Source organism: Episyrphus balteatus, chromosome 1, assembly GCF_945859705.1.
Source record: "Episyrphus balteatus chromosome 1, idEpiBalt1.1, whole genome shotgun sequence".
Taxonomy (NCBI): domain Eukaryota; kingdom Metazoa; phylum Arthropoda; class Insecta; order Diptera; family Syrphidae; genus Episyrphus; species Episyrphus balteatus.
Genome location: NC_079134.1, coordinates 161,239,936 through 161,253,180, shown reverse-complemented (window position 1 = coordinate 161,253,180; position 13,245 = coordinate 161,239,936). Strand labels below are relative to the sequence as shown.

General features: G+C 33.5%; 2 protein-coding genes across 2 annotated transcripts; one reads left to right on the top strand and one right to left on the bottom strand.

Annotated features, from left to right (window-relative positions):
• Window positions 1-2,370: 2,370 nt before the first annotated feature.
• Window positions 2,371-7,101, top strand: LOC129906350 (phosphorylated adapter RNA export protein). Its single transcript, XM_055982083.1, has 5 exons — window positions 2,371-2,507; window positions 2,574-3,303; window positions 3,366-3,457; window positions 6,532-6,802; window positions 6,857-7,101. The coding sequence occupies exons 1-5, from the start codon at window positions 2,454-2,456 to the stop codon at window positions 7,048-7,050; spliced, it is 1,341 nt and encodes a 446-aa protein (XP_055838058.1). The 5' UTR covers window positions 2,371-2,453; the 3' UTR covers window positions 7,051-7,101.
• A 3,381-nt stretch (window positions 7,102-10,482) lies between these two features.
• On the bottom strand, window positions 10,483-12,954 carry LOC129905638 (phosphopentomutase). The gene is made up of 2 exons (XM_055981167.1): window positions 12,799-12,954; window positions 10,483-12,613 (listed from the first exon to the last, which is right to left on the bottom strand). The coding sequence occupies exon 2, from the start codon at window positions 12,598-12,600 to the stop codon at window positions 10,771-10,773; it is 1,830 nt and encodes a 609-aa protein (XP_055837142.1). The 5' UTR covers window positions 12,601-12,613; window positions 12,799-12,954; the 3' UTR covers window positions 10,483-10,770.
• Between the last annotated feature and the right edge of the window lie 291 nt (window positions 12,955-13,245).

Genomic DNA, 13,245 nt, shown 5'->3' with positions numbered 1-13,245 from the left:
TAAAAAAATTCCACATCTGAACGTTGATGTGTCAGTTTGGAAATTTTTTCATACCAGTACCCTCACCGCTACCCGTACCGCTACCGCATACCCTCCAGTGTGGCCAAGCCTTAAATAGATTCCTTTTAGTTGAATTTCCCTCTAACTCCAACCAATTTTCGTTTCCTGTGACAATTCGACTTAGATGGAGATGACTGTAATTTTTTTACTTTTTAATTTTTTTTTTTATTTGAAATTTCAAAACTTCAAAAACAAGAGAGTTTATAGTTAATTTTTTTTACAATAGATGTCAGGGAAATATACATGTGATTTTTATATTTTGACCTTTGTTTACTTTTTCTTACTTTTTTGACTTTTTGTGTTTTGATGTAGTTCAGGCTTAATGATGCAGAAAGCTTAGGCCCAGTTGTACAAATATTTAATCCGTGGTTCAGCAACTTTTATCTTCTGAAATCGGTGGTAAGGGTCCAGTTTAGCACTGGTGCAAGGCTCACATATGTAAAAATAGCCACATCCATGCTTGAACCGAAATTGACCCACAGCTAATCCGCCGAAATCGGTGGGTTAAATTCCTGATCCGAGGTTGAACCACGTTTGTACAACTGGACCTTAGTTTTTTACTTCAAAAACAATTTTTGTAATTTTTTCTGGCACGGCTAATTTTTTTTTGATAATTTCTATGGGAGCTAATTTGCGCGATCTGTGGCTTACCTAAAGAAGACGCGTAAAATTTATTTTTTTCCAAAATGTCTCGTTGGTTTTGGTAGAACCAAAGTACACATATAAAGGCTTGGCCACACCGAAGGGTACATACGGTAGCGGTACGGGTAATTGTATGAAAAAAATTCCACATCTGAACGTTGATGTGTCAGTTTTGAATTTTTTTCATACAAGTACCCGTACCGCTACCGCATGTACCCTTCGGTGTGGCCAAGCCTTAATAAGCTAGTAGCCGTTTTTTTATTATCCCGCGTGATCCATATTTAACATAATAAATAATAAAAAACAAAACACCTAATATCTTCCGAACGTTGTCAAAATTTGTTTTTCAAAAATGGGCACCAATCTGTCAGGTCGGCCTGACTGCTACCGGTAATTGTATGAACAAAATTCCACATCTGAACGTTGATGCGTCAAGGCTTGGCCACACCGGAGGGTATGCGGTACAGCGGTAACGATATTTGTACTAAAAAAATTCCACACCTGAACGTTGATGTGTCAGTTCGGAATTTTTTCATACAAGTACCCTCACCGCTACCCGTACCGCTACTGCATACCCTCCAGTGTGGCCAAGCCTTCAGTTTGGAACTTTTTCTACACGTACCGCTACCGCGTGTACCCTCTGGTGTGGCCAAGCCTTTAATTTTTATATTTCAATTGCAGTAAAGCCTAGTACGCATCTGAAGCGAAACGAAAAATTTTAAAGTCTCCAAATTCAACAGCGAACTCATGTTAACGAAAAAATACCATCGGGTATTATAGCAAAGTAAAAATAAAGGCTTGGCCACACCAGAGGGTACGCGGTAGCGGTACGGGTAGCGGCAACGATATTTGTATTAAAAAAATTCCACACCCGAACGTTGATGTGTCAGTTTGGAATTTTTTCCATACAAATACCCGTACCGTTACCTGTACCTCTACCGCGTACCCTCCGGTGTGGCCAAGCCTTAAAGGCTTGGCCACACCGGAGGGTATGCGGTAGAGGTACGGGTAGCGGTAACGATATTTGTATGAAAAAAATTCCACATCTGAACGTTGATATGTCAGTTTGGAATTTTGTTCATACAAGTACCGTTACCTCTACCCGTACCGCTACCGCATACCCTCCGGTGTGGCCAAGCCTTAATAAAAGTACAAATCAAAAAATTCAAGAAAAAAACATTAGGGAAAGTTTTAAAGGCTTGGCCACACCGGAGGGTATGCGGTAGCGGTACGGGTAGAGGTAACGGTACTTGTATGAAAAAAATTCCAAACTGACATATCAACGTTCAGATGTGGAATTTTTTTCATACAAATATAGTTACCGCTACCCGTACCTCTACCGCATACCCTCCGGTGTGGCCAAGCCTTAAAGGTGTGGCCAAGGCCTTAAAGGCTTGGCCACACCGGAGGGTATGCGGTAGAGGTACGGGTAGCGGTAACGATATTTGTATGAAAAAAATTCCACATCTGAACGTTGATATGTCAGTTTGGAATTTTTTTCATACAAGTACCGTTACCTCTACCCGTACCGCTACCGCATACCCTCCGGTGTGGCCAAGCCTTAAAGCAAAAACAAAAAAAAAATCCCTTCAAAAATATCCCTTTTAAAACTTACCTCATTGAACACTACTCTACCAATGAACTCCGAATTATGTCCGAAAGCGTCAAAGTGTCAAATATCGCAAATTCAGTGGTATTATTTTTTTTTTTTTTGTTTCTTTCAAGATTTATATTTTTTTTGCAACACAAAAATGATGGACCAAGAAATTTTAAAACCTTTTGATGAAGATTTAGAAGATGGAGAAGTAAGTTTATATAAAATCCTAATAATCTTTCTCTCCATTATTGACTGCCATTAAAAAATAAACTAGCTATCAGACAGTGATGAAGGCTATACACCACTTCCAAGACCGGGAACAACCACAACTTCTATTAGCGGCGTTGATCCAATCGAATCCACAATTCCTCCACAAATTACAACCAATGTGCCCATTAAAATGGAAGAAGCTATCGAAGATAGTGTCTCTGATTTTGGTCCAACCGATTCATCTACTTCCGATTCAGATGATTGTCTTAATAAACTCGGCGAAGCTGGAGAGAACTCTAAAAAATCACGAAAGAAAAAGACAAAGCGTACAGTTCTCCTTCGAGTTAAAGCTGACAATGATTTCCAAGAAAAGAAGGCACGTTTCAAAAAATACGATATTTGGGCTTCGAGTTTGCAGGAAGAAACTCTGACAGAAAATATGCGTGGCATTGGTGTCAGACATGATTTACGTTCGGACAGAAATGTCGAAAACTATGATTACACTTTAAAGTATCGATTAAATGGAGAGAACTCTCTTAAAAGAAGATTATCCACTTCGAGTGACGAACACTCGGAGAATGACTTTCATCAACAAGCCAAACGTTCGCGGGCTGGGGGAATTAAAAGTCGTCTGGGACAAAGATCACATCGACCATCGGAAAGTAGTTCGGACTACAACTCGAATGAACCCAGACTTATTTTGGATTTAGATGAACCTATTATTGGAAGACCTCCGCAGGATATCGCCCGGGAGATGGCAAACAAATTGTTTGAAGAAAAGGATGAGTTGTTATGTGAGTAGTCTTTTAAGAAGCCTTGAAAATGTTTTTAATTAAGTTTAAATTTTTCCTTTAAGTGAGGGTAGTTGAAACCATAGGTCCAGATATGGCTGTTGAAATATTCAAAGAAGCACAACGAATTGAAAGGGATGGGGGAATGATGATATTGGTAAGTATGTTATTGACTTGTTGGTTTAGCAGTTATTTGTGTAATCGCTCACAATTTGTTGAATCTTCTATAATTTACACACCTTTTCATCAGAATACGTATACAAATATTAGATAATTAAGAGAGATAATTAAGTTTTTTCAATATTAATTTACCAAGAAAAGTTACCATTCTTCACATTTGAAATTCAAGTTCAATAGCATCATAGCAGGTTATCTTCTTCTATGCCTTAACATACTTCTTGTTTAACTATGAAGTAGGGCTCCAAATGGTTTCTCCTTTTGTAGAACGCAAAAATGATAGTTTAGCTCATCAGGGACATTAAAATAAAATGTTTTTTGATTTAAAAATACCAAGAAATAATAATTATAGAGTTTTCGCATACCATGCTGGCTAAAGCCAAGAGCACCCATCTTTTAAATAAGATTAGGCTTTTTTGCGAATTTCATAGTTTTCAACATGCTTTCAAGAGGTTAACTAGTTCTTTTCTTGCTGAATAAGTCTCAAAATTGTGTTTCCTAAGTCTCGTGGGAATTCTTCCCTAGGGATTTCATTTCCAACTCCATGATATAAGGGTTCAATCTGGGATTCAAAATGAACTACGCAAAAAAAAAAATTGTCTTATTTTTTTGTGTAATTTTTTGTTTTGTACAGATTCATGGCTGATTCTACTCAGTACTCGTACTCTTGTGTTTCTTTATTAGCTAAGACATACTTTGACGCAAACAAATCAGTTCTCCATTGATTTGTTTAACAGGTAACGGGAATTTTAACTTGTAACAATAAATGCCCTAGTTTCAATATTTATTTGCGAAATGTTTCCAATTTTTTTTATGAATCTGAGCCTTAACATGTTCAACAGTTTGATACATTACTTTACCTTACCAAAATTGAAAAAGAATGCTGGTCAAAATACTTATGCCGCTCAAAAAATAGCACTTCTAATACAAAAAAAGCTGCCTGAAAGCCAAATTTCACTCATATGACTTACTTTGACCACCATGAGATTCACCATAACATACTTAATAAATAGCCACTAACTTAACCTATATAAAGTTTAACCGTTAGAAATTATTCTTATCAGATCGAGAATTGTAAATAAGTCAAAATAATTATGCCGACGACTGTACTATTAATTGTTAATATTTCATATACTTATGATCTTACGTGTTTCACACAATTTTTTTTTTTTTAATGTATTTAAATTATTTTCACTCTCTACTCCATTTGGTAAGTTATTAAAATAGTTGATGCCATCAAAGAAGATTGAATACACTTCAACTTTCCATGTGGTATAGGATTTCAAAAACTTCAATCGCATTAAAATTCTGTTCTTGGTTTAGTTGTGGTGTCTTTTCAAAATTCGGCGTTTTTAGCTGATTGGAACTGTTAACCATTCTATTTACTGTCCTAACATTACAAATAATAACCGTTTTTAGCTCTTTATCTTGTTAATTATCCACCGAAACTGGAAACAAAATAAACATTTATTCTTCTATGAGTATTTTTTTGCAGTTTTTTTACCACCGTTCGTGTTTTTTTTTACTCCCGGAACATTTTTATCTGAAGTGAGAATAGATCACATTCAAACTTCGTTAATTTTTTTAACCATGCCATGTCTGGTGTAAAGGATACATTCATTATATAATTATTAGGGTATGTTCGATCAAATTTTGCGATTTGAATCCACCCATTGTTTTTTAAAATTTGAATATCATCATTTAATTACACTTTACTCCAGTTAATGATTTGTATGATAAATTTTCCAGAAATTCACAAAAACATTAAAGATAACAAAGGTGATGAACAAAAATATAAATTAATTTTTCCTTAAAAAATCTTTATAAGAACACCAATGGGAAAGTTATGGTACTTTTTGAAATAATCTTCACCGTTGTTTAACTAGCATCTTAAACTAATAGAAAACAATAAAACCTTATTAGGTCACGCACAACCACTATTTCGACATTTCACGAGTCGATTTATGCCGTGCGGCGAAGCTTTTCGACTCACCTTGGACCCCTTCTATTTTTAATGTTCGTTAATAACCTTCCAACAGTTATTAATTTTTGCAAAATGCTAAATGTTCGCAGACGATGTACAAATTTGTCAATCAAGTCAGTTGCTGACATTTTAAATTTTTACAAAGACATTGAAAAAAAAAATTCAATAATGTCCTTTTCGAGGTCCGCCATGCCTATTTTATTTGATTATAAGATGGGTGGAGTTATGTTGCAAAGAATTGTAACCCAAAAAGACTTGGAGGTCATTTTTGATCTACATCTCTCTCTTTTAGTGTACATATTGGGTACGTTCATGTACCGAGGGTATCCGGATACCTTTGGGTTGTTTTAATCCCTTCCAATAAAATTTAGAACAAATAAACAAAAAACTCAATTTCATTGGCTCATTGCGACAAATCAACAAGTACTATTGCTATGTCCGGATATTTGTTTAGAAACTCTCATGAATTTCGGGATCCGTATACCTTAAAAACTTTTTTTGTAGCTCTAGGTCGTCCTAATTTGGAATATTGTTATGTAATTTTAAATCCTTGCTTTTCAAAAAAGATTATAATCGCATTGAAAAAATTCAAAATTGATTTACTAAATTTGCTCTTCGGGAGTTGAATTTGTCTTGTTTCATGCCACCTTATGACAGCCTACTAATTGGTTTAAAGCCTTTATCTTGTAGAATAACATAATATTCTGTGAGAGACGTATTAACGAACCATATTGAATGTCCGCCTGTTTTAGCCTTCTTCGGTATAAATGCACCTTCTAGAGCCTTAAGACCTAGAAGCAACGTTTTCTTATATATTTCTCGATATGCAACAAACTATGGCCAAAATGAGCCGATAACAAATTCTTGCGTTAAATTCAATCAATATGCAAATGCATTCGATTTTAATCAAAGCAGAAATAATTTCAAATCACTTATTATGTTAATGATAAATCTACTGCTTGTATTTTTTTAATTAATTATTCTTAAGAAATATCTTTGTTACTAGTCTAAGAGAGTTGTTATACTTATAGACCTAAATAAACAAATAAATAAATCATCTTCCTTTGTAGAATGGTAAAAGACGTCGCACACCTGGAGGTGTGTTTCTATTTTTGCTCAAAAACCACGAACGTATTACTCCCGACGAACACAAACTCATCTTCTACGACGAAAGGAAAACAGCGATTAGAACCCAAAAAGAGGTTCAAGCTTTAAAACGACATCGTAAGGTGGAAGAGTTAAAGAAACGACTGAGCGCCAAAGAGAAAAACCTACCAGCATTAACTTCACGCAAAGAATTGTATCTTGGTTCGGAATTAAAAGCTGAACTTAAATCAACTTGTAAGTTATCTTAGATGTCCCTATTCATTTAATCTGATTTATTTTCGTTTTTAGTGTCAAACCCGCCTCCATCACCAGTTGGCCAAGAACATAGCCCAGAATATAAGTCACATGCCATAAATGAAGTTTGTGGCGAACCAAGTCCCGAAAAACCATCTACATCGAAGGATGTTCCGATAGAACCGGAACTACTGAGTTATGATGATGATTTTCTCGATGTCAATTGTGGTGATATGGATTTTTTCTAGAATTTCGAAAAAAAAAACGAAATCTCATATAAATTGGGTGTAAATGTGTAATTCTCGGTTTGCATGGGCGAAGCTCTTCCTTTTTGTTTTAATTTTTAAAGAGAGATTTAAAAAACAAATTAAATGAAAAAACGTAGCGATATATTGTACTTTTGTTAACTTCTTAGCTTAGATAAAATTAAGAAGCTTTAATTTTATATTCAAAGACATGGTAAAAAAGATATGAGAACAAAAAAATTAAACTAATTCGATTTAATTCAATTACATCAAATAAGAAAAATGTAAATGTATAAAATAATAAAAAAAAATAAACGAATATAAAAACGCGATTCCAAAAAAAAAGTGGGTTATATAATTTTTTGTTTACTGTTCTAATGTGTTGTTATAGAAGAAATCACTAATATGTACATATATCAAAAAAGTGATCCGATAGAATATTTCTAATATCAGATTCGAGTTCCGGACATCAACAGATTGATTTGTTTTGTGTTATAAAAACCTTGTCGGACGCAGGTTAGTAGTCCGTTAAAAAATATCGAAAATCTAGAAGTACTTACTTATGAATGCATTTTGTTCATATTAGAGTTTCGGATTCTCACCAATAAATGTTTAATTTAAAATGCAGCTAAATTCCGATTGATAAAATTTAAAGTCCATGCCAAATAATAAACGTTCCCACGATTGAAACAAGAGAAACAATCTTAGGTAAGTTACCAATATTTAATGCTGCAGTTCCAGATATGTGCCTATGATTATGAAAGTGGACTAAGTCACTTTTTGCATTGGTTGAAGAAAAACTTACATAATAATTTTCTTATAACGATTTAATGATATTTCTTTTATGAAATCACTAGAGGAGCAATAAAGAAGTCTATTTGCTGCAATTTCGCTTTCAAATAAACTTTACCCCTTAAAAAATAATTATTTTTAGGCTAGATTTGATGCCATTTTTAGGAGTGACTTAGTCCACTTTCATAATTAAGGGCACATATGTACAATTTTTAGATAGGGCTATAAATGAATATAAAAGCACCACACACAAAATGCAATAAAAGGAGTCTGATGATCGGATTGGCATCCGTGAAACCGTACTGTAACTCTAGCCATAAACACTTGGTGGTAGCACCTTCAAGATGTTGTTGTTGTTCAAAAATTATAATAAAAGTTTGTATTTATCTGCATTTGCAGCTCTAACTACTGAAGCGATTTTTTTTCAAACAGACCAAAATTGAAATTTTATTTTTGGGACCAAAATTAAAGGTACATGCCATGCGACCAAAATAAAAGATTGTTTTTCTCTATGGTTCTAACGAATTTGATTAAGAAACAATGCATTTCCTGTGGCAATGCAAATAAGGTCCTAATTTTGATAAGTAAAACAAACATTTTTTGGACCGTTCGTAATGGTAGGTACCTGCATTAAATAAAAACAAATAAAAGTGACACCGCAGATTATTCATGTGACATCGACACCGGAACAAAGAATAAATATATTAAAGGGTTGCGACTGAACTAATAATTTTTTTAAACCTTCATTAAAAATTCCTTTTCTAAATTTAATTAATTTACAAACCAAAGCACGCTATTCTTATCCTACCAGAATTCATAGCGGCCGATTTGCAGTGTTCACTTCAATTTGTAATACTTTATAACCGTTTTCTTGATTCCTGACTTTCTCTTAAACGTGACCGATTTCAATGCATATACATATTTGTATACAAACGTACCTATTTTAGAAAAGTATTTTAAAATAATGTTTGGAATAAAAAAAAATTGATTTTTTTTTTTTTGAGAAATCGAATTTTTTGGAAACTATATTTTAATCATAATAATTTAATATGTAATTATATTTTAACTATATATTAATATTTCTTTTTTATTGGCATACTAATTTTTCTTTTCAAAATTTTTTATAAATAAAAAAAAAAAAATTTATGAAAAAATTTATGGCGCAAAATTTTAAACGATTTAGTAAAGCATTTTACTAAATCGTTTAAAATTTTGCCATTTTAGTAATTTACTAAGCTAAAAATCAGTCAAAACTGTTCCATCACCAAAAAACTTATTAACGATTTTGATGAACCTTTTGAATATTATTGATATTGGCTGTTCTGTATTTAAAATGTTATACCAAATTTTAATTTGAAAAAAGTTTGAAAAGCTTTTTTTTTTTATAAAATATCATGAATAATATCTCGGTGGATAATGGTAACTTACCTAGTGTCCCAAGTCTTGAATTTCAAAGTTCAACTTGGAGATAAAAGCGTCTTTTAAATATGCGACACTTGATTCCAATGTATGAATCGACAACCATACTTGATACTTGCAAAATGCTGTTCAGAAAAGTTTTTGATACTCATCCCACGCAGTTCATCCATACTCATCATAAAAAAATGTACCGTATATTTACGTTTATCAAATATTTGTGTTGTTGTTTTACATAACATATTAAATATTCAAGTCAAATCAAATCAAATGTACTACTGCATCTTACGGTTTTTTGGTGATAAACTGTTATACTGATACCACACGACCATTAATATTAAAAATGACCACAAATTTCGTATGTTTGTCTTGATTTTAGTCGCTTTGGATTTTTCAATAAAAAGTTCCTTGAATTCATAGGTTTAATTTTGAATTCGCATCTCCCATTTGAGTCTTGAAAATCACGACTTGCGTACACAAGGTTTTTAAAATTTTGAATAAAAGTTATATAACATCAAAATTTTGAATAAAAGTTATATAACGAACAAATAAAGATGTGAATTCTTATTTGACTGGTCTATTATCAATGAAAATATAATTAATTTTAATTTAAAATTAAGGTGTTAATACGAAGAGTTTTTGGACTTTTGTTAGAAGTCATACGAATTGTTTTCCCTCCATCACCATTCAAAACGATCCCTATACTGAAACAGCGTACCTGGTAATGTAGGAAAGCAACGATTCAACAGGTTGAGTACCCTTATATCCATCTAAAAACAAATTTGCAAAGTACTTTTGGTGATTCTCTCCATATCGTCCCGTTTCTGCCTGAACCACGTATCTACACAGCAAATTTTGTTCAGTTCTTAAAATAAATATACATTTTTCTCAAAATTAAAAATAAGAATTGAACAAAGGGAAATTAATTTATGTTTAAGACATATTGATTAAGTTATTTCTACACTTAAACCTTTGTTTCTATTCTATCTGTAAGTTTTAGAGCAATTTTAAACAGAAAAAAAAATCTTTTAAAAAAATGTACTTACGAGGTTCAAGCAGAAACGGGACGATATGAGTCTTTTATACCTCATTTAGCCACCCGTTCGAAAAACCTAAAACTTTTATACCATTTGTACTGAGACTTAAAATAAAAAAAAAAAATCAGCATTAAGTACACAATTAAAAAAACTTTTTTATTAAGTAAACAAATTAAGTTACAATAAGAAAAAAACATCAATTTATGCAACAAACATGGTTATGGTTAACTTAATTTCTAATTTTATATTGTTTTAAATTAATTGAGGATATTCACAAGCTTAAAATTGTTCAATAATAATATTAAAGAAAAACAACAACATTAATATTATCAACAAATTATGGAATGAGGATTAGGTAGGGGGTAAAGGGGAATGGACTTTTACACAAACATCACCTATCTGTGGAATGGTATAAAAAAAAACATATAAGTACGCCTCTATTCAGCTATTGAGCTTAGGACTTTCGTTTTTCCGCTTCTTAATCTGTCTTTGGTGTCAAATTATTTAATTTTGGTTGTAAAAATTGCTCAACAATAGCTTCAACCATACGATCCATTCGACGACCCAATTCTTCCCAATCTTTTTCTTCTGGTTTGGCGCACATCTCTGCATAGTATTTAATCTTCGGTTCAGTTCCACTTGTCCTCAACGTAACCACAAGGCCATTTTCAAAAGTAAATGTAATCATTTCCGAACTCGAACTTACTGGCAACTTAGCTTTCCCATCACTCTGTGATGTATCTACACCATTTGTCAAATCACGAACATGTTTGATTTTGAATTCCCCATCTAAAATAGACTCTGGATAAGTCGCAGGCTTGCCATTGTCAAAGCTACGAATTCTGGCGAAGATTTTTTTGATAGTAGGTGGGTCATAGCAGAAGAGATAAGAACACTTGGTGCTATGGAAACCATATTGTTCATAAATCTTCTTCAATTTCTCTGTCAGTGAAATTTTTTCGGTGGCTTTAAGATAACAAGCCATAGTAGCAAGATGAGCAGCAGCACTAACACCATCTTTATCCAAAACTGCTGTCGAAACCATAAAACCAATAGCTTCTTCAAATGCAAAAAGAACTTTATTCCCAGCTTCCATCAACTCAATTGATCGATTACCCATCCACTTGAACCCTGTGAGAGTCTCCTCGAATTTAAAGCCTTCTATGGCTCCCATCGATCGAAGGATTTTCGAACTCACTGTACTAGCAAGTGTATAGCATTTGGAGAGATCTAGATTTGGGTCAAGTGTTTGGAAGTTCTTCATTGCCCACCAACCAAACAAAGCACCCATTTCATTTCCATTAAATACCTTCCATGCTCCAGTGGAAGGATTCTTTTCAGAACAAGCCAAACGATCAGCATCTGGATCGTTGGCAAGGATTATAGTGACTCCCTCAGAATCAGCTTTTTTAATCGAAAGTTCCAAACTGGACTTTCCTTCCTCTGGATTCGGGAACTTGACAGTTGGGAATTCTGGATCAGGATCTCTCTGTTCGGCAACTGCAAGAACTGGCTTCAATTTAACAGCCTCAAATCCACGTTCAATGAATGGATATCCAACTCCATGCATCGCCGTGTAGACAAATCTTACATCGCTCTCTTGGTTCAACTTTAGGAACTGGGGAGGTATATTTTCCAGCATTGTTTCATAGTACAAATGGAACATGTTATCAAAGGGATCGACCAACAAAGGATTCCCTTCAAGAATCGAAGTATCCCAAGAAGACTCCAAAGGAGTCAAATTGGCTTCAATGCATTTTTGAATACCCTTGTCGTGGGGAGGTATAATTTGTGGACCATTGCCCCAGAAAACCTTATAGCCATTGTCTTCCTTTGGATTGTGAGATGCAGTTACAACTACACCAGCAAGGCACTTCAACTGGAGTACGGTAAATGGCACAAAAGGTGTAGGAACCATTTTACTAAACAAATAAACTTTAATTCCCTGATTAATAAGAACGCAGGCAGATAATTCAGCAAATCGTTTGCTATTGTATCGACCATCATAACCAAAGACAACACCTTTTTTATGGTCTTCTGAATTAGGGAATTCATTTTTAATGTATTCACACAAACCCTGAGCAGTTTGAATGATAACCAAATCATTCATGGAATTGAAACCAGCTCGCATTGGACCACGCAAGCCGGCAGTTCCGAATGTTAGTCGATTATTTAGACGACGATTTAATTCTGTCCAGTTTTTGGCATCAACTAGAGATTGGATTTCGCTGTGGGTTTTTTCGTTTTTGTCCCATTTTAGCCAAAGATCGATTTGTTTTTGGAGAGATTCATCAGGATTAGAGGTCATAGTGGAGAATTTTCTAAAAAGAGATTTTATTGGTTTACTAAAATTGGACCGAAGAAGGAAATCGATAATTGTCATCCTCATCATAATCATCATTCATTGATGATGTTAAGTAGTTTAAGGTCAATCTCTGAAGAGATAAGGAATTGACGCAAACAGAAGAAAAAATAAAGCAAATTAAAATAGATAATAAGAACTCACTTAGGGGCCAAATTTGTGTAGTAGAACAATAGATAATGAACAAATAGATTTAAATAAGAGAATACAGTCGATGGTTTTGATTTGATTGTTTATTTTAAAATGAAGAACAATTCATAAAAAGCGAACCAGCAGCAATGGAAGGAACAAAATTTGTGATTTTTTTGTGAATTTTCGGCGAAATGTCAACTTTTGTTTGGCAAAATTAAGAGCGAGAGAGTGATAAGAAATATTTTGCACAAAATAGTGGAAGAGATAAGGAGAGGAATAGTTTTGTTATCATTCGGAGTTATGATGAGGGTGACCAGATGGTTTTTTTTTCGAATAAAAAATTTCTTGTTGAAAGGATGGGGAAAAAACTCAGGATAAAAAACAAAATAGAAAAAAATTAAAATAAAATAAAATAAAATAAAATAAAATAAAATAAAATAAAACAAAACAAAACAAAAC